At 44.0% G+C, this 21,703-nt stretch overlaps 1 protein-coding gene across 1 annotated transcript in view; it reads left to right on the top strand.

The window, feature by feature from the left end:
• CD40 (CD40 molecule) overlaps positions 1-21,703 on the top strand; it is a 137,542-nt gene that overhangs the window by 59,188 nt on the left and 56,651 nt on the right. The window contains exon 4 of the mRNA XM_040330183.1: positions 5,242-5,367. Coding sequence (XP_040186117.1) covers positions 5,242-5,367 — 126 coding nt within the window. The remainder of the gene's footprint in view (positions 1-5,241; positions 5,368-21,703) is intronic.

Here is a 21,703-nt window from a genome sequence, read left to right as displayed (position 1 = left end):
TATATTTTTTAGATACTATGAGGCCTCGTACACACGACCGGGAATCTCGTCAGGAAAAACCTGTTGTTTTCCCTGAAGAGATTCTTGGCAGGAAACTCTTGCCTCCCGAGTGTACAGACTTTTCATTTCAAAAGAACCACGGTTCTCCTAGAAGGAAAGAACGCGGTGACGTCATCGCGTACGATGAGCATGCGCTCGTCACATTCAATGCCGTAGCCGCCATCTTGCGTCACGCTACCTATGCCGTGGAAGCTACAGCACATGCTTCAAAGTCATTTCGAGCATGCACGGGTTTCCACGGCGACAGGTAAATATACACACTCTCAGGCTTCTCGTCGAGAAACAGGCCGACAAGAATCTCGATGAGAAAAAAGAGAGCAGATCCTCTTTTTTTTCTCGTCGAGATTCTGGTCAGAATTCCAGACGAGAAACCTGAATGCTTCGTACACACGAACGGGAATCTAGGCAAGAAGCATTTTTTTGCCGAGAAAACCGGTCGTGTGTACGAGGCTTTAGTCTATGATTATGAAAAGGTATACCTGTCACCGATCATATATTTTTTGTATATTTTTTAGATACTATAAGTCTTCCAATAAGGATACGCCCCTGAGGAAAGGGAATTTCTCTGAAACGCGTCGGTCTCAGCAACAGATTGGAGACAATTTTGTATTCAATTATTTATGTTTTAATGTATTTTGATTTTCTAATGAATTTTATTCATCAGTCAATTGCATGTTGCCACATGTTTGGCTTCTTAAACTATTTCTAATACTATACTTCTGTTATTCTTTGGTTGCCTCAAAAGTTCCAGTGCCTTGTTAGGGGGACATCGTCTTTTGTTCAATCACAGAGATTAAAACAATAGTACACAACAGATGATGAGAATGAAAACCATCCATTGTGTACAATTGTCATGTGATCTGCTGTGACTGGTCACAGCGATCACATGGTACCGTCAGTGGCCTGGTAAACTGTCATCCGCTGCATGTGTCTGGTGGACGCAAAGGGTGGCAGACTTTGCCACAGCACGGCACGTGGGGCGCTCATGAGGCACTATTCTTCGAGGATGTAATATGACGTCCACCCAGATTGGGAGAGCTCCCGCCCGCTTCTCATTGGTCTATAGGCCGGGTGGGAAGCAGTTAAAAAATATTGCTTCCCCCTCTCAAAGAATTTGCAGATCACAATTTTTTTAGGGCGGACACTTTTCTGCCTTTCTCGCCTAAATGAGAATAGCATCCCCAGCTGCCTACGATACACATATGGGAAAAAGAAAAGAAACTGCGCTAAGATACCATTAACCAAAAAAAGTGAAAAAAAGGAAAGGAGACCTCCAGCTCAATACTGGCCTATTCACTCTGAGAGTAAACAATAAGTACACAAGTACACAAAAGTGTGAGAAAAATATAAAATCGCGCTAACTCTAAACAAAAGAACCTATTGAAAACACCAAACAGTGATTTTTATAAGCCAATAATATATAATGCTATATATAGCTGTATCAAAAAAATATATATATTGGGTGATGGGAGTAGGTAGCCACTAGAGAGCGCTAGATGGCCATATCAACACCCATTGGTGTTAATAAACATTGTTATAGTGATACCAGCAGTGTATACATTTCAATTAAACATATATGAACAGAGGTTAATAATCAAATTACGGTAAACAGAACAAGTAAATGTAAATTATTTTGAATTTATAAACTATAACGAAAAAGTCCATAAATTATTGACAACGTTTTCATCAGAACACCTGTGAGTTGTGCCAAATATCATGTAGTAGATAACGTGACCAAAAGAAACGGTGATATAATCCTCCACCAGTCTAATGATTGGATTCTTACCAGTACTCCATGATCCCTTATTACAGGGGATCATGGACAGCATATAATAGGGCAATCACTCCCAGTCATGTAGTTCAGACGTGCGTGATCCAATTGGGTCTCATTCACAAGTGATGACAGCAATATCCACCATGTAAAAACAATGATAGAGGCTCCACATAGTGTATTAAAAGGATAAAAAGATTTATTTTTAAAAAGTAATGCACTTACAGAAATGCAGTAAAAAGATCGCCTTGAATCTGATGTGCCGTCCGGAACACATATTCACAGACACCCGTTCAATGGGGAACGTTTGGAGCTTGTTTGGGTGATGACAGCGCGCCGCTCTGCCCTACGTCCGTTTCGGAAAAAACGTACTTCTTCCAGGGGCCCACCATGAGAGATTATGTCCATTCAAAAAAACCAAGGGGAGTGAAGGAGACACGTGAAATGTAAGTGCATAGAGACTGAGAAGTGAAGACATCACATTGGGAGACAAGGGAAGAGACACAGAAGGAAAACAGGTAATCAAGAAACGGCAGACCATGGAGTAATGGAGGACACAGGGAAGTGTAAATAGATAAAGCTGAGTGGTGGCAAAAAGGAGATAGGGGGAAGAAGAGGGGAAGGAGGGAAGAAGAACAGATAGAAAAAAGGGGGATATATAAAGAGAAAAAAAGGAAAAAAGAAACAGAATAAGGAGAGGAGAGGAAAATAAGAGAAAATAAAAAAGGATAAAGATGATAGAGAAATGAAAATAGGAAAAAAGGAAGAAATTAGTGGGAAAAGGAAACAAATTAAGAGGATAAGGTGCAACTGAGAAAAATGTATGAAAGTAAACTTAAAAAAAACAAGTAAAGAAAATTACCTAAGTAAGAAATAAAGTGTGAAAAATGTATATAAAAATAATAAAACAAATATAAATATAAAAAAAAAAAGAAAAGAAAAAATAAAAGAATAAAAAATAAAGGATAAAAGAAAAAGAACACTAAAAATAAAAAAACGGAAAAAAAACGGGAAAAAAGGGAAATGGGAAAACCTAAAGTATTATAGGTGAAAAAACGGAAAAACAAAGAGAACAAAGCACTGTAATGGGGGCCTGTGATTGGTAGGGGCACTGTGATATAAAGGGTACTGCACTGTAAAGGGGAACTATATTCATTACAGTTTCCTTTACAGTGCAGTCCCCTTTATATCACAGTGCCCCATTACACTACAGTGCTGAGGACCGACTCAGTGATTATCCCGTCACCACCCGTCCTCGCGAACCGCCGGTTGCTGGAAAATTGGCTTTTCAGTCTAAATTGGCCGGGTATATTTTTTGTCCCAGTCCGGGCCTGACTCACGGGTGTTCTGATGAAATCTTTGTCAATAATTTATGGACTTTTTTGTTATAGTTTATAAATTCAATATAATTTACATTTACTTGTTCTGTTTAATTTGATTATCAGCCTCTGTTCATATATGTTTTAGTTGAAATGTATACACTGCTGGTATCACTATAACAATGTTTATTAACACCAATGGGTGTTGATATGGCCATCTAGCGCTCTCTAGTGGCTACCTACTCCCATCACCCAATATATATATTTTTTTGATACAGCTATATATAGCATTATATATTATTAGCTTATAAAAATCACTGTTTGGTGTTTTCAATAGGTTCTTTTGTTTAGAGTTAGCGCGATTTACGATACACATATAATGTATTTGCAATCTAGAACAAACTGCACAAGCGCTGCCACACATCATCAGGGGCCACCTGCAAATAATCCGGAAGGGACAGCTGGTTTCAGGTGATATAAGCAAATAAGCTTGCAGCAACCTTCGGAAGGTTACAGTAGGATGATGCTTGATTCGCTGAGTGTATGAGTACGTGTTTTCAGGATAATCCGAGAAACCAGGTAAGAAGGGGAGAAAAAAAAAAACCACAAGGGGGTAAAGTACTTTGGGGGCTACTCGGCAGGGCGATCTCAAGACCTCAAGACGACTTCAGAGGCGACTTGCAAAATGACTTCTGTATTGTAGTCAATGCAAGTCGCCCCGAGTCGCCCCCAAAGTCGTACAAGAACCTTTTTCTAAGTCGGAGCGACTTGAGTCGCTCCTATTTGAACGGTTCCATTGAACAGAGCAGAGCGCGACTTGTCAGGCGGCAGAGTTGCCTAACGAGTCGCCCCTGTGTGAACCGGCTCTTAGAGGAACCTAGTTATTTTGAATATCTGTAGGAAGCAAGCAACAATTTAGAAACTAGTGTTCATTGGGTTGTGTTTTCTATAGAATCAATGCTGAGTAGGCTGTGATTTCTTTGGAAGTGTAATTAAAGACGTGGGCTTCTTCAGCCACTTCACTACCAAGCTCAACATCTTAAAGTTTATTAGGTTTTATTTAAAAATAATAATTTATTGTTTTTAGCTTTTTCTGGTTTAGAATAGATCTTTGGTACTGAATAACATTTTGCATTTGTATAAAAAAATTATTCTTGTGAGCTATCCAATAAACTAAAAATCTGATTGTCTATGTGATGTGAACACAAATAGGTGTGTGAAAGGCAATCAGAGGACCAGCTGCTATCACTGATCACATCCCCATATTCATATGCACAAAAAAATTATAAAGAAAGTGCAGCGTTGAGTCATGAATTACTTGCATAAACCAAAAAAAACATGTAAAAAGAAAACAACATATAAAGTGCATGAGTAAATATCTATATAATAACATTGAATGTCCCACAGGTGGATATTTGATTGGTGAACAACTTGTTGTGTAAAAATATAAACCCTCCAGACCACCAATGAATCACACCACTCATTCTCCCCCTTAAAGCGGAGGTTCCGCCGATTTTTATTTAAAAGCCAGCAGCTACAAATACGGTGGTTTGCGCAATACAAATACATTTTTTTAATTCACGGCATGCTGGGAATGCTAACTGTCACATTTGCTTGGGCTGCCAACCAAACTGTCAAACCATTGAATGTCTCGAGTCATAACTGATCACATGTGCAGCATCATGGCACTTGCAGATTAAGCAGGGCCAGTATGGCAGCTTCCTTGGCTGAAAAGGATAGGAGGGTTTAGTTCCACTTTAAAGCCCATTGGAGCTACTATCATTCAGTGTGCTGTGCCCCAGAGATGATTTGAGACCACGAAGACAGTTGGTCTAAAAGAAGGTTTTAGAGAGATTTCCTCTCAATTCCTGTTGTATTTACAGTATAAGAAGTAAAGAGAAATCTCTAGAACGGGACATAGATGGCAAACAAATTATAAAAAATTCATGGAGTTTTGACCTTTTCCTACTCTAAAGTGAATCTCATTCTGTGTGAACAATGTGAATGAATGATATCAAATAGCTACTGGCTGGATTTTGTCCAGTGGAAATAATATAAAATATAGTGATTTGAAATGTGCTTGCTTTACAGGACTCAGACTAGATAAAGATTGTACAGAGAGCAGTGAAACGTTATGTGTGGCCTGCGAAGATGGGGAGTATCAAGATAAGTGGAACCGAGAAGAATATTGTCTCCCCCACCATAATTGTGATGAAAGTAAGTGAACTGTCTCTATATCTTCTTGTTTTTACGATTACATTGTCTAGATTACTCTTGCAAAATATGGCATTTGTAGAACATACTGTGGATGCTTAGTTCTTCACACCGGTGCCGCCCGGCCCTTTAAGAGGTTTTGATGGTGGGAGACAGGGCGTGGCTTAAGAGTATGTGACCGCTGTGATTGGCTGTCACAGTGGTCACGTGATCTGAAAACCTCCCGATCGCAAGCGGCGAACTGGAGCTTTATGTTAGGCAATGGTAACTGTGTTGGGAGCGCGCACCGCCAGTGCCAAGGGGTTAAGGGGATAGAATACAAAGACCTCCGCCCAGTAGCCACATACAAGGCTTACCAGAAGAACCCAGATTATACTTCAAACTGCCTATGGTGATCTGTTATCCATTGAGAGACTAAGGCCTCGTACACACGATAGGATCGCCAGAGGACAACGGTCTGAAGGACCGTTTTCATCAGTCCAAACCGATCGTGTGTAGGTTATTTAACCTTCGGTCAAAAAAATGAGAACTTGCTTTAAAATTGAACCGATGGACGCCTAACCGATAGGTCAAAACCGATCGTTAGTATGCAAAAGCATTGGTTAAAAACCCGCGCATGCTCAGAATCAAGTCGACGCATACTTGAAAGCATTCAACTTCATTTTTTTCAGCACGTCGTGGTGTTTTACGTCACCGCGTTCTGACACGATCGTTTTTTTAACTGATGGTGTGTAGGCGCGACGGACCATCAGTCAGCTTCATCGGTTAACCAATGACAACGGTCCTTCAGACCGTTCTCATCGGATGGACTGATCGTGTGTACGAGGCTTTAGGGATTGTCATACTAAATGCCCAGATGGACCTATCTGTAGTGGATGGTCAATTTCTTCTGGTAAGCCTTGTGTGTGGCATCTGGGTAGAGGTCATTGGATTCGAGCACATCACACCATATGATTTGTGCTGCACTCTTGATGTTCTACTAATCACATTTTTGGACTGAATCGCATTAATCTTTGTGGACTTTTTTCAATATTACTATTTATTTCAATTGTTTTATTGTATGTTCTCAAAGATTTTCCCTGTTTTCATGTGATAGGTGGTCACTTTTTTATATATATGTGCATCAATTTTAATTATATAAGCAAAGAAATATAAATAGGAAGAGAGGCGCTTCTAATTGCATTAATACCAGTATTTATTAAACAACTGCGGTTAAAAACACTCACAAAAAAGTAGTGTAAAACTAGCTCATCATCCCACACAGATGTTAGGCCTTCTGTCATGGTGGTGCTAACCACTGAGCGACTGGGCTTCCCAATCCCTAGTATATTCTACATTAAAACAGACTCTCTTCTTAGTATAATTGGAATCTATATATATAAATCTCAACGTGTGTGTGTGTGTATGTATGTATGTGTGTTCCAGCATCACGTCCAAACGGCTAAAGATATTAACATGAAACTTGGCACACATGTTACTTATATGTCAGCAACAAACATAGGATAGGTGGTTTAACCCTTACCCACCCCCATTTGCCATGGTCAGGGTTTTTCTTTAAAGTCCCATTCAACTCTATGGGAAATACATGTTACTTCATAACTTCCAAACGGCTGTACATATTTCGATAACACTTGGTCACATGTTACTTATATGTCCACTTAAACTATAGGATAGTTAATTTATCCCTTAACTACCCCCATTTGTGAGGGTCGGGGTTTTTGTTTAAAGTCCCATGCAAATCAATGGGAAATGTATGTTCCCACATAACTTCTGTACGCCTGGAGATATTTCAATAATACCTGGTACACATATTACTTATATGCCAAATAAAAATATATGACAGTTAAATTAACCCTTACCTACACCCTTATATAAAAGATGGGTATATTTATATTACTATGATTTTCCTCCCCAAAAGGTTAAGATAGGAAGACCGGGCAACGCCGGGTATTCAGCTAGTATACTGATATATAAGGTTTTTTTTTGGTCCCCCTATTTCTGTTACAAAATGATATTGATTGACTGATTGTTAATCTAGATTCTCTGGGCAAGAAGTGAGCCAAGTTTTTGTTGTTGGTGGCACCATGACTTTTCTGCATGGAATGAGAAAGTATGGCGCTTTCCTTTCCTTGCGTACTTTTAGCACATGTGTTCCAAATGCTCGGCTTGTGTTCCTTTGTGGTCCCAGAAGAGCGGCTGGGTATATTGATTGGGAAATCCAACCCTCACAGCTGCTGGACGGCACAGGGAGATGGACCAAGAGTGAACGGAGCCCCACCAGGAATTGCACACCATGATGAGGCAGTTTTATGCTGACTTCTTGTGTTATTTTACTGCATTGTATAAGAAACTGACATTCTGCACTTAGAGGCGCCTTCCCTCTCCTTCCCTTTTCTGCATTGGCTTCTGGCCCTGCCATGAACAACAGCAGCTGCTGCTTGGATATAAAGGGGTTGATTTACTTAAAGTGTAAGTAAACCCACCTATCATTTTCAGCCAAGGAAGCTGCCATCTTGGCCTATGTTTAATCTTCAACTGCCATGCTGCTGCACATGTGATCAGTTATGACACCAGCCATTGGATGGTTTGAACGTTTGGTTGAGAGCACAACCAATGGGACAGTTAGCAATCCCGACATGCCGGAAATGTAACTGCTTTTTGAAACCGTTAAATCGATGGGTTTACTTCCGCTTTAAGCCAAATAGGCTGTTCACTATGTAAGGGAGGTTTAGCAAATGTAGTGAAGTTTTACTTTGCAAAAAATACCCAATCACGTGCAAGAAAAAAAATAACATTTTTGCACGTGATTGGGTGGTGGAAGTCAGCAGAGCCTCAACTCATTCACTAAACTATGGGACACATTTCCTTGTGTAGTGCTACCCCTCCCCCCAAGATTGGCTGGAAGTTGCTTGTCCTCAGTGGTTGTCCTCACCTTGAAAGCCCCCCACCACCTCTAACACTTTGGGTTCCAACATACTTCAAGCAGAACAAATGCAGAGACACCAATAATTAGAAAGAGTTGCAAGTCATCACTTTACTGTAGGATTAAGTCAACAAGACTATAAAGGCTACAGGTATAACCCAATTTGAGTGATATTGCCGTAAACCGAAATCACCAGGATATACAGTGAAATAACAATAGGTCAAATGGCTATAATAAACAGGCTGTAACAGATTTATGACCCCAGAAGCAAAAGGGGGAAGAGAAGACTTTTAATCAGTCAGCTCCCTCTAGGCCCTGATGCCATAGGAAGTGAAGTCTATAATAAGCTATACAATTTGTGTATAAGGGGCTTTTAGTGTGCCACAGGTCTTATTAGTAGAGTTTCTTTCATGAGAGAAGGTTCTTGGAGTATGGGTATAGTGATCTTAAACTAGCTATGGTGGGGCCCCAGAGATGTTACTGTGATATAGCAGGCCAATATAGCTGAATGTAATAGATGTTGTATTTTCCCCAGCAAAGGCCCTCCAACTAAGCAGTGGTAAATGTGTCTGCATGCAATGGCCTAGATTCACGTAGAGAGGCGTATCTTTTGGCCGGCGTAGCGCATCCCATTTGCACTACGCCGACGTAACATAGTGAGGCGAGGCCAGTATTCACAAAGCACTTGCTCCGTAAGTTACGTCGGCGTAGTGCAAATGGGCCGGCGTAACCCCGCCTAATTCAAAGTAGGCATGTAGTGGGCGGGCTACATTTAAATTAACCGTGACCCCATGTAAATGAAGGCCGTTCGTACGGCGCATGCGCGCGCATGCTCAGAATCACGTTGCAAATACTCCCTACGAAACAACGTCGGCTCAATGATTTCGACGTGAACGTAACCTACGCCAGCCCCATTCACGTACGCTTACGCAAACGACGTAAAATACGACGGTTGTTCCATCGTCCATACCTTGCATGGGCTGCGCCACCTATAGAGGTGTTTTATCTTTACGACGGCGTATGTCTTACGTAAACGGCGTAGCTTACTGCGATGGGCGTACGTACGTTCGTGAATCGGCGTATCTTGCTCATTTACATATTCGACGTGTAAATACACGTACACGCCCCTATCGGCCATCGTAAATATGCAGCCAAGATACGACGGCGTAGGAGACTGTATCTCAGTTTAAGAATGCACGCAAAGATACAACGGCGCTCATTCGGACTTACGACGGCGTATCTACTGATACGCCGTCGTAAGTCTCTCTGAATCTGGCTAAATGTCTTTAAGTTAAGTGTAGGAGATAAGACTTGTGAACATATTCACCAGCACACCAAGGATCGTTTTAAAAGAACGTCCAAAAATGTTTTTAATGCAAGGAAACGATCACAAAAAAGCAACGTTTCGAACTTTTTTGGGCGTTCTTTTAAAACGATCCTTGGTGTGCTGGCGAATATGTTCACATGATTACTTCTTCAGTTTCCTGCTGGTGATCGCTTCAGCACCCTTTTTCACTGGCTCTCCAGGAAGGTGTGCAATTGGAATATTTTAAGACGGAGATAAGACTTGGCCGCTTGCCAATCTGACCAATACACAGATCCTGGTAGACATAGATGTGAAATGAAAAAAATAGAGGTATGGCCTAGAGCATTAACCAACAATAATTTATTAGAAAACGGAAGACTAACAATAACTACTCACAAACAGAGGTATAATATCTTTCGTCAGGCCACACATGCGGCTAAATTATCCCAGACCGCCTGAAGCGTCAAGCATGGGGAGGAACCGGATCAGGTCCCGGCTGGCTGATGTGTTTTGAAAGGACAATCCTTCTTCTTAATAGCCTGCCCCTGCCCTGTCTGCATCTATAGACACAGACAGCGTGGCTCGGCCCTGCCCCTGCTCCTTTGTCTCAGGATTTAATTGACAGAACCGGAAGCCATTGGAAATCTGCCCAGTGGGGAGGGAGAGAATGGAGAGAGCTGCTTGTAGCAGGTGCAATCTTTTTTTCTCCACTACAGGTGGTGCTCATCCACAGTAGCAATGCAGGAGGGGGAGGAAGTAGAGAGGGACTTAGTTCCTCTATGGTTTCTTCGGTTACAGGGAGGCAGCTAACCTCCTGGATGCTTTGGTGGCCATCTTGGGTCAGGCAGAGTCTATTTAGGTCCCCGTCTCACAAGTTTGGTGCACATTTTGTAAGTGGTTAGAGTAGGGACAGGTCACCCGTCTGTCAGGGACAGTGCTTAGCATCAGGGAAAGGTTACGGAGGAGTACGGAAAGTGCAGGGACACATAATCCTTCCTGGAAGCCTCCCCATTTGGGCGCAGACCGGCCAGGCTGTATTCCACTCCTTGAGACAGCCGCTGTCGGCACCTCTGAGTCACCAGTCTGCCATTACATTACCGTTACTACATGTAAGTGCTCCCAGTCAGGTCTGCTTATATTGCTGGACTTCTGCTACAATATATTCCTGTTACTGCACTTGGACTCCATGTGTTTTCTGCCCGCCACATCAGGCTGCCCCTACCCACACGCTGCTCTCGTGCACAATGCTGGATCAAGTTCGGGGTCAGGACGTATAAGTGGGGGCTGGGGGGATTCTCTGGCACAGAAGGTTTTTTACTATAATGCATAGAATGCCAAAAGCTCAAATTTTCTAGAAACCACCTCTGACATTTCTATAACTAGGGGATTAACAATTGCCATTGCTGCAAGGCAATCCTAGAACCTCCTCTCATGCTAGAACTGCCCTGTGGCAATAGAACTGTTATTTACGGCTTGATTTTTGATAACTGACAGGGAAAAGGGAGGGGATAATGCTGATGTTATTAGAAAGTGGGAGTAAGCGGCTTGTAGCTTGCAGCTGACTGTATAGTTTACAGTAAGTTGCTTCTTCAAAAATAGTAAAATTGTTCACCTCAGATAGTGGTAACAGATTTACATAAAATTAAAAAGGAAGACTTGTAAGCCCATCTACTACTTTATGCATGGGTAATGTTTGTGGACTATTTTTGAAAACTTAAATGAGAATATTAGAATAAACGTTTTTACTTACTGTATCTAGATGGTAGCATCAGTTTAAGGCTGCATCTGTCCCCCGCTGCCTCAAAGAGAACTGACAGAGAACCGAGCAGTGTAACAGAAGTCACTGGCTCTCTGTTCTGCCCCTCCAGTGCTCACTGGAGTGCAGAGCTGTGAAGAGGGAGGGAGCAGCTTAGTCAGGCTCTCAGAGAGTCTAAGCCAGCTGCCAGTCCAGGCATTTGGGTGGATCCCTCCAGAGCCTGGACTGGACTGGCTAAGTGACATCAGCCTACAGCAGACGTTAGCCTACTGTCAGCTGAATACGGGTCACAGGAGTGCAGAACTATGTGCACACCTGTGACCCACAGGAGAAGTATAGCCAAAATAGCTTTGGCCATACTTCTCTTTTAAAGCGGAGGTCCACCCTTAAAAAATAAAAACAAATAGCCAAAAAGGCTACAAAGAATTAGAAAAATATATATATATATATTTTTTATACTTACCAGAAGTGGCTGTTACTAGGCAGATCTCCTAATCTGCCACTTCCTTGTCCACGGTGGGTCTTCTTTCTTCTCCTAGTCCTCCTGGGAAATGTGGAGCGGTGTCTTCTGGGACCTTGTGTGTGTCCCAGGAGACATCTGCCCATTCACATAGCGCCGCGTGGCTCGTGCATGTGCAATAGGGAATTGAGTAGTGAAGCCGAAACGCTTCACTTTCTGATTCCCTCACCGAGGATGGCGGCAGGGCAGCCAGTGGTGTATTTAGGTTTTGTGCTGCCCTAGGCCTGACTAAACTCATGCACCCCCTAATTTAAATAAGACCCACCCCTTCCTGTCACGGCTACACCCCTTACTGTTTAAGAACCGCCCTTCCCTAAAAAAAAAGTATTGCCTATAGTTCTACTTTAGGCACAAAATTCTGCAAATTTTATGGAGAGGACTAAGAAGATAGAACCATGCCAATGGTGCAGCAGAAAATACATAGCACAGTGAGGAAGGTTTGTGGTTCAGGATAATAGGACAGTCAAAATTAGAAGCTCCGCCCCCCCCCCCACAGTTGCGGAATGCTGGCCGGAAGCAGTGTGGCTGCTTTATGGGGGCACTAGACTAATTTGCCTCTCTGTCCAGTACGCCCCATAAGACTGGAGCTACACTAACAGTGTAATGCAAGCCGGCAGGGACTCTTTCCATGCTGCCCCCCTGCAATGTGCTGCCCTAGGCCTGGGCCTTGTTGGCCTAGGCCAGGATACACCCCCGGGGGCAGCCGAGACCCGAGCGACTGTTTGGCTTTGGCTGCCCACATCGTGGGCACCCTGGACAGGTAAGTGTCCTTATTAAAAGTCAGCTGCTGACTTAAATTTATTTTATTTTTTTAAGTCGGGCCTCCGCTTTAAGTATTAGAAATGTTGTTCCATATGTTTGTTATCATGTAAAGTACATTTAAAAGAAGCAAAAGAAAATCCCAAATTTTGAGTTGACACAAGACAAGTAATAAAAGAGAAATGTTCCAATGGAGACACTAATTCTGGTGACCATGGTGACACATCACGATTCCCTCACTTTAGAGGGCCTTTCTCTTCCTTCCTGTTTTAACTATGGGACAAGAAACGGAGGTAAGACCCCATTAGGACACAGATGGCAAAACAAGCCCGACAGGGATTATAGCCAGTAGTGTATTTAGGTTTTGTGCTGCCCTAGGCCTGACTAAACTTGTGCACCCCCTAATTTAGATACGACCCACCCCTTTCTGTCAAGGCCACACCTCTTTCTGTTTAAGATCCGCCCTGAAATTTTCTAGTGGGGACACTAGTTCTGAGGGCCTGGGGGGAATGGATTCTCTTAATGTGCATAGATTTCCTCTCACTTCCTGTTTGGCTATGGGGCAGGAAGTGAAGGGAAATCTCTGCAATGGGACAGGGATGGTAAAAATAAACTGATAGGGCAGAGGTGTATTTAGGTTTTGTGCTGCCCTAGACCTGACTAAAATCGCGCACCCCCTAATTTAAATATGACCCACCCTTACTGGCAAGGTCACGCCCCTTTCTGTTTAAGACCCGCCCTAAAAAAATTGAGTGGGGACACTAGTTCTATCCACAATTAAAAATAAAGTGTAGCCTATAGCCTAGTCTACTTTAAGCACACATTTATGATAATTTTATGGAGAGGACTAAGAAGCTATAACCATGGAAATGGTGCAGCAGAACACCCCCCCCCCCACAGTTGCAGAATGCTCACTGCCTGCATACCAAAAGCAGTGCGGCCGCTTTATGTGGGCGCTAGACTAATTTGCCTCTCAGCCCAGTACGCCCCATAAGACTGCCGCTACACTAATAGTGTAGCGCAAGCCGGCGGGGACTCTTTCCTTGCTGCCCCCCTGCAAAGTACTGCCCTAGGCCTCGGCCTTGTTGGCCTAAGCCAGGATACAGCTCTGTGATAGGGGCTATAACCCTCCATTACTCTATCCAAAATGGAAAAAGAAAAGTGTTGCCTATAGTTCTACATTAAGCACAAATTTCTGATAGTTTTATGGAGAGGACTGAGAAGATATAACCATGCCAATGGTGCAGCAGAAAACATATAGCCCAGTGAGGAAGGTTTATGGTCCAGGATGATAAGACAGTCAAAATTAGAAGCAGCACCCCCCCAAACACAGTTGCGGAATGCCGGCCGTCCGTGTACTGGAAGTAGTGCGGCCGCTTTATGGGGGGCGTTAGACTAATTTGCCTCTCAGCCCAGTCTGACCCATAAGACTGGCGCTACACTAACAGTGTAGTGTAAGCCGGTGGAGACTCTTTCTGTGCTGCTCCCTGCAAAGTGCTGCCCTAGGCCTGGGCCTTGTTGGCCTCGGCCAGGATACAGCGTTGATTATAACCCTCCCTTACTGTATCCAAAATGAAAAATAAATATTTTCCTTTAGTTTCACTTTTAATACGGCTCTCCTGTCTTTTTATGTACTTGATATTTATCCATAGTAGTGTCAGTCATGTTACCCTTATCGCAGCATGAAGGGCAAACCAATTACCCCTTTCCTCTTGAATTCCACAGGGTAACTGGAACACTGCAAGTGGACCACAATTATTCCCTGGATGTGGTTATTTCTTTAAATCGCAAATTAAGTTTTATCACCAGAACATTTCCGTACACTCTTCATTTTCTTAACTGTATTTCACTACCATTGCTATCCTTTTTTGATGCCAGTTCACATCGCTGTGCCCTTCTGACCCTTTTCACCCTGCTGACCTGCTTGTCAGAGCAACTCTCAAAAGCTTCAGCGATGAAGCAGCAGGAAAACCTAAAACTGTAAATCCAAAATTGTATAAGGAATACTAAATATTGGCAACATTAAGTCATTTTTTTTAAGCATTTCAAGTAATTTGTATCAGCTGATAGGAAGTATCTGTGTTTTAAGGCAATCATTTTCCTGTAAAACCGTACAAAAAGCTTCGATAATGGTAAAAGTGGTCCAGCTGCCAGTGGTGACATTGCATCAGGAAACTCTTTTAATTTAAGGCCCCTCTATGGCACAAAATTGTGCATTCTTGGCAGATCCTTGTTGGCCTAATGGGGAATTTAATAGTTTATGGTTATTTTTTACATCTTTTAAAGGTTTATGACTTTTTAAACAGATATTTTTTACCTCTCTTTCTATTCTAATATTTATATATTATTATTATTTTATATTATAATTAGGGCTGTGCAAATTAACTTTTAATTAATCGATTAATCTTTAAATTTTTTGATCGATCAAAATCTTTTTGATAGATTAAAAATTTTTTGATTGGTACTCACCTCTCCGCTTGCTTCCGGTCCTTCAGTGAGTTCCGCCGGAGATCCAGTAACGTCACGGACACCGGCGGGGCTTGCCGTGTCCATCTGAAGGGCTCCTTTGCTGTGCCTTCATATCTGCATGCCGGCGGGACCTTACTATCTGCCACATGCAAGGGCTGTTACACTTCCCTCTATCACTTCCCTCTATCAACCTGGGATTCTACAACCATCCACTGGGAGTTGTGATAGTTCCCTTCATGGGACATCTACATGCCGACGGACAGATGTTAACCCCTCCTCATCTGGATTCAGCAGTGGTATCGTTGTACACATTTTTATACCAGTATCATACTTGGCTACATGTTTTTATGACTGCTTTTGGTACCGTTTGGTATTACTCGCACCATTTTTACAGTTTATGTAGCTACATAGATTTTATCTCCAGTGCAATATTTATTTTGTTACCTATTTGAAGACTATAAAAGTTTTAATGCTATTCCCATCGAACGCTGCCTTTGTGTGTTTTTTGTATCCTGCTATCCATTTTTCCAGTGGTTGGTACTTGCACTGGGAATCCGCCTGCAAGGAGATCAGCTAAAAGTAGTTGGATCTGTATGTGCGTTATAATTAATCAAAATGAGTCGATTAATCGATTAAAAAAAATAACAATTAATCGAACAGAAACATTTTGATCAGTAACAGCCCTAATAATAATACATTATATTATGTTTTTTATATTATTGTTTTTATATTATTTCTATTAATATAACATTTTGATTTTCCAAAAAAAACTTTATTACAGGGTAACCAGAGACACTGTTATGACACAGCATTATAGGGGCAGATTCACAGAGCAAGTACGCCGCCGTATCTACTGATACGCCGGCGTACTTTCAAATTTCCCGCATTGTATCTTTAGTTTGAATCCTCAAACCAAGATACGACGGCATCTGGGTAAGATCCGACAGGCGTACGGCTTCGAATCGCAGATGCAATACTTTGGCGTCCGCTGGGTGGAGTTCGCATTGTTTTCCGCGTCTGGTATGCAAATTAGCTTTTTCCGACGATCCACGAACGTACGCGCGGTCTTCGCATTCTCTTACGTCGTCTGTGGTCGGCTTTTTCCGGCGTATAGTTAAAGCTGCTATTTTGTGGCGTATAGATAGACTTGCCATGTTAAAGTATGGCCGTCGATCCTGCGTCGAAATTAGAATTTTTTTTTTTTGAGTAAGTCGTCCGTGAATAGGGATGGACGTAAGTCACGCCTAAGTTAAAAAAATGACGTTGTTGCGACGTCATTTAGCGCAATGCACGGCGGGAAATTTATGAACGACGCATGCGCATTTCATTCGGCGTGGGGACGCGCTTCATTTAAATGAAACCCGCCCCCAACCCGCCCAATTTCAAATACGCAGACAGAAAAACACTACGCCGCCGTAACTTACGGCGCAAATTCTCCCTGGATTCAAATTTAAGCCAGGTAAGATACGGCGGCGTAGCGTATCTCTGATACGCTGCGCCTGTCCAATTGTATGTGAATCTGCCCCATAGTTTTCTAAAGAAAGAGCACAGTGCTTCTAGCTGTTAGACGCTAGTGCCTTATCACTTGGTTTTGTTGCTGAAAAAAAGCCATTGATGTCAGATGACATAGTTATAGAAACATAGAAGAATGACCGTAGAAAAAGACCAAGTGATCCGTCAAGTCTGTTCTATTTTTTGGGGGGGGGGGTTTGGCAATTTTAGTATAGATCTATGTTTGTCCCAAGCATGTTTTAGTTCACTTGGGCTCCATTCACACCTGGGTGTTTTTCGGAATCGAGGGCAGAAGCGTGCGATTCTGCCAGCGATTCCAGAATCGTGACAAAATGCCGTCATTACTTCTTAATAGCACAAATGCGGTGCAACTTTGCCACGGTTGTCGTGTGATAAATTGTGCTGCAAACCGCAGCGCTTGAGGCGATGTCGCCCAAAGAAGCTCCTTTTTGAGTGACAAGCTTTGCGCGCTGCACTTTTGCTGCCATTTATCGTGTGGCAAAATCGCACCGCATTTGAGGCGCCATTCAGAAAAAATGGCATCGCAAACTTATTCTGCCACGATTCTGAAATCGCGGGCAGAATCGCCCAATTCTGGCCACAATTCCGGAACGCCCAGGTGTGACTGCAGCCTTACTGTTGACTGACTCACTACCTCTGCTGGAAGTCTATTTGAAGCATCAATTAAGCTTTTGTTAAAATGGCTTTGTTAATTATCAATGACTTTGCCTACAATAATATGACTTTGTTGATAAAGTCACATGATTGCCGTGATAGTGCTGACAAAGTGTTATAAACAAATAGTCAGTGAATCATTAGGGTTAGCTCTAGAGCTTCGTGTACATTTCAGGTTAGGGTTAGTGTTGGTGTTGGAGTTAGCTCTAGGATTAGGATTAGCATTGGTTTTGCACTTTTGAAGCATCAGATCATAAGATAAGCAAAGCAGTGTTGTCAGAGATGGACTGGCCATTGGGACTACAGGGAGTTTCCCGGTTGGCCGATGGCTCAGTGGGCCGGCTTCAGTGACAGCGGACTGCCGCTCCCTCCGCTCCTCTGTCTCTCCCTTCCTGCAGCGATCACCTCCTCTCCCTCCCCGCAGCGCTCACCTGGGGGGAACAGAGAAGCAGGGGGAGGACTAGAGGAGCAGGGGGGACGACAGAGGAGCATAGGGGAGGGGACAGACAGCTGACTCAACAGCTATGGCCTGGGAGTTTCTCACTTCTGCCTAATCTTGTCCCTTAAGGGGGAGCACCGAACTGATTTTTTTCCCCCGGGAGAAATAATGTCTAGCTTCCCCACTGGTACTGCCTATAAGAGTACCAGTACCAGCCGCTCTACTCTAATAAAGTAGAACGGCTAGTGGCTAGTGAAGGGGGAGAGGGGGCTTGGGTGGTGGGAGTTGTCCGGCCCCCATGGGAGAGACCTGATGAAGTCCAGGGTCAAATTTTTGTCCCAGTCCAGCCCTGAGTGTTGTTGATGATCAGGAGTCATTCAGAGGCCTTCAAAACAACCAAAAGCCACCTAAATCATACCTTTAACATTAAAATCCACCTGAGCTTGCTAAACACTTCCAATTTCATTCCTCCCTATTGGTGCCGTGTATGAAAACCATGGCTTCTATGAGGACTTGGAGACTGACAACAAATTATAACCAAACAGGTCATGGTGAGATGGGCTTAAATGAGCCACAGAGCCCTCCAATGAACCAGTCTGAAGCCTTCTGAAAAATTGTGGGTATTGACAAGGACAAAAGTGTCTACAAAACTTTTCATAAACAGCCAGTCACCTGTCGCAGGATCCAGCAGTGTGCTCACCTGACCCATTTTCATCTTCTTCATCTGTCCTTGTGCCGGAATGACAGCTTGCGAGTCGCGCTGCACATTGCAAATTGTCCTGTAGTCTTCTGGGACCTGACATGTGTCCCAGAAGACTGTGGGGAGGGAGGGGGGAGGTGATCAGAGAGGAAGTGGGAGCGGGTACCTGTCAAAATCAGGTACCCGCTCTCTAAAAGAGCAATTTCTTTACCAGGAGCCATGGAGGAGGCTTTAAAACGGAACTACCACTTTTGGGTAAATCTCTGCCTTAAGTCCTAATTATAGTATAATAGACAGAATCATGCAAATCATTACTTTAAGCTACTGGGCCAACTGTGCAATCAGTTTTCATAGCGCAAATACATTCATGTATGAAAGTGTTGCAGTGCAGCCCCTGCTGCCCCCCACCCAAGTGATGATGCCGCTCTAGTGGATATCAGCACAGCAAGTGAGGCAGTAATTTGCAGCTCTAATTTCCTAAAACTGGAGGGCCAGATTCACATAGAGTTACGCCGGCGTATCAGTATATACGCCGACGTAACTCTGAATCTAAGCCCGTCGTATGTTTAAGTGTATTCTCAAACTGAGATACACTTAAACATGGCTAAGATACGTCAGGCTGCCCGTCGTATCTTAGGCTGCAATATTTACGATGGCCGCTAGGTGGCGCTTCCATTGCGGTCGGCGTAGAATATGCAAATGAGTCGTTACGCCGATTCACAAACGTACGCTTGCCCGTCGCAGTAAATTTACGCCATTTCCGTAAGAGATACGCGGCGTAAAGATAAAGCTGCCCCCTAGGTGGCGTATCCAATGTTAAGTATGGCCGTCGTTCCCGCGTCGCAATTTGAAAATTTTACGTCGTTTGCGTAAGTCGTCCGTGAATGGCGCTGGACGCCATTTACGTTCACGTCGAAACCAATGACGTCCTTGCGACGTCATTTACCGCAATGCACGTCGGAAAATTTTAGGGACGGCGCATGCGCAGTACGTTCCGCGTGGGAACGCGCCTAATTTAAATGATCCTACCCGGATCATTTGAATTAGGCGGGCTTGCGCCGGGGGGATTTACGCTACGCCGCCGCAACTTTACAGGCAAGTGCTTTGTGAATCAAGCACTTGCCCGTAAAACATTCAGTTTTTTTTTTTTTTGTCAAAGCTTAAAGGAGTTCTCTGACCTAAAACTTTTAACCCCCGCTGTGCCCGGGCTGTAAAACTATACAAAATAAACTTTCACTTACCTGCCTACGATCCCCCGTTGTTCCGATATCGCCGTCCTGTTCTCCGGTCCCGGTCTCTTCCGCTTCCTGCGTGTCGGTGACTCACAGTGCGCTCAGCCTATCAGCGGCCGCAGCAATGTCCCGTCGCGGCCGCTGATAGGCTGAGCGCACTGTGAGACACCGACACGCAGGAAGCGGAAGAGACCGGGACCGGAGAACGGGACGGCGATATCGGAACAACGGGGGATCGTAGGCAGGTAAGTGAAAGTTTATTTTGTATAGTTTTACAGCCCGGGCACAGCGGGGGTTACAAGTTTTAGGTCAGAGAACTCCTTTAATTGAACAAGCTGAAGTTAGAAGCTGATTGGCTACCATGACCAGCTGCACCAGATTTTGCACTCTACAGTTTTAGTAAATGATTCCCTGTCAGTGGCGGTGCGTCCATAGGGACGCAGGAGCGCCGCCCCCTCTGGCTCGCTCACAGCCAGTAAAATATACAGATTCATACACTGTATGAATCTGTATATTTTCGCCGCTGACGTCCACTATTCAGCTGGCCGGAAGTTGAGCGCCGGTCAGCTGAATAGCGGCAGCTGACTGGCTGTGTGGAAGTGCCTATCAGGGTCAGCGGCCCTGATAGGCTGTCCGAGTACAGCCCTGAGGCTGTAGTCGGCTTCCTGAAGCTCATCCTCGGGGCGTACCGGCCGTACGTCCGAGGATAAGACTGACAGGCGTCTCAGCCAATCAGGTAACCTGATTGGCTGAAGCGTCATCGAGGGCGGGACGAGGGACATCGAGGGAGTGGGGGCACAGTGGCAACAATTGGGGGCACAGTGGTGACAATTGGGGGCACAGTGGCGACAATTGGGGACACAGTGGCGACAATTGGGGGCACAGTGGCTACAATTGGGGGCACAGTGGTGACAATTGGGGCACAGTGGTGACAATTGGGGGCACAGTGGCGACAATTGGGGACACAGTGGCGACAATTGGGGGCACAGTGGCGACAATTGGGGGCACAGTGGCAACAATTGGGGGCACAGTGGCAACAATTGGGGGCTGTGTTTGATGGCATAGTGGTGACAATTGATGGCACAGTAGCTGCGTTTGATGGTATGGCACAGTGGCTGTGTTTTGATGGCATGGCACAGTGGCTGCGTTTTGATGGCATGGCACAGTGGCTGCGTTTTGATGGCACGGTGGCTGCGTTTTGATGCCATGGCACAGTGGCTGCGTTTTGATGGCATGGCACAGTGGTTGCGTTTTGATGGCATGGCACAGTGGCTGCGTTTTGATGGCACGGTGGCTGCGTTTTGATGCCATGGCACAGTGGCTGCGTTTTGATGGCATGGCACAGTGGTTGCGTTTTGATGGCATGGCACAGTGGCTGCGTTTTGATGGCACGGTGGCTGCGTTTTGATGGCATGGCACAGTGGCTGCGTTTTGATGGCATGGCACAGTGGCTGCGTTTTGATGGCACAGTGGCTGCGTTTTGATGGCACAGTGGTTGCGTTTTGATGGCACAGTGGTTGCGTTTTTATGGCACAGTGACTGCATTTGATGGCATGGCACAGTGGTGACAATTGATAGGTACAGTGAGGCTGCAATTGTTTTTTTTTTTTTTTCGTTTGCGCTCCCCCCAAAAATTTTGAGCACCAGCCACCACTGATCCCTGTGTGTACCAATTTTGGTAAATTTCCCCCTATGTGTTTTTGTGGATGTTCATGGTGGAATCCATCTTTGATTATTACATATGCAGGTTTTGCTTCTTGCTTTATAGTTTTTCAAAGCAGTTGTGGTAGTCAGATATAGCATACTGAAAGCAATAGACACTCTGTATGGCTATGTGTGGTTTTGTTAAGAAGGGCGGCTGATAGATTACAGTGAAATACACATCAGTGACAGAATAGAAATTTACAAAATGGTGTATGAAATATGAAACAGCAACTATGCAAAAACATGAAAGCCACATCAGATATTGCTTCCAGTCAAACGTTATAATTCAGAATGTGTACAATCTATGAAAGCACTACACATTGACGCTGCTCATATAATGCATT

This window comes from Rana temporaria, chromosome 12 (genome assembly GCF_905171775.1).
Source record: "Rana temporaria chromosome 12, aRanTem1.1, whole genome shotgun sequence".
In the NCBI taxonomy this organism is placed as follows: Eukaryota; Metazoa; Chordata; class Amphibia; order Anura; family Ranidae; genus Rana; species Rana temporaria.
The sequence above is the reverse complement of the archived record's forward strand: the minus strand, read 5'-3'. Positions and strand labels throughout refer to the sequence as shown.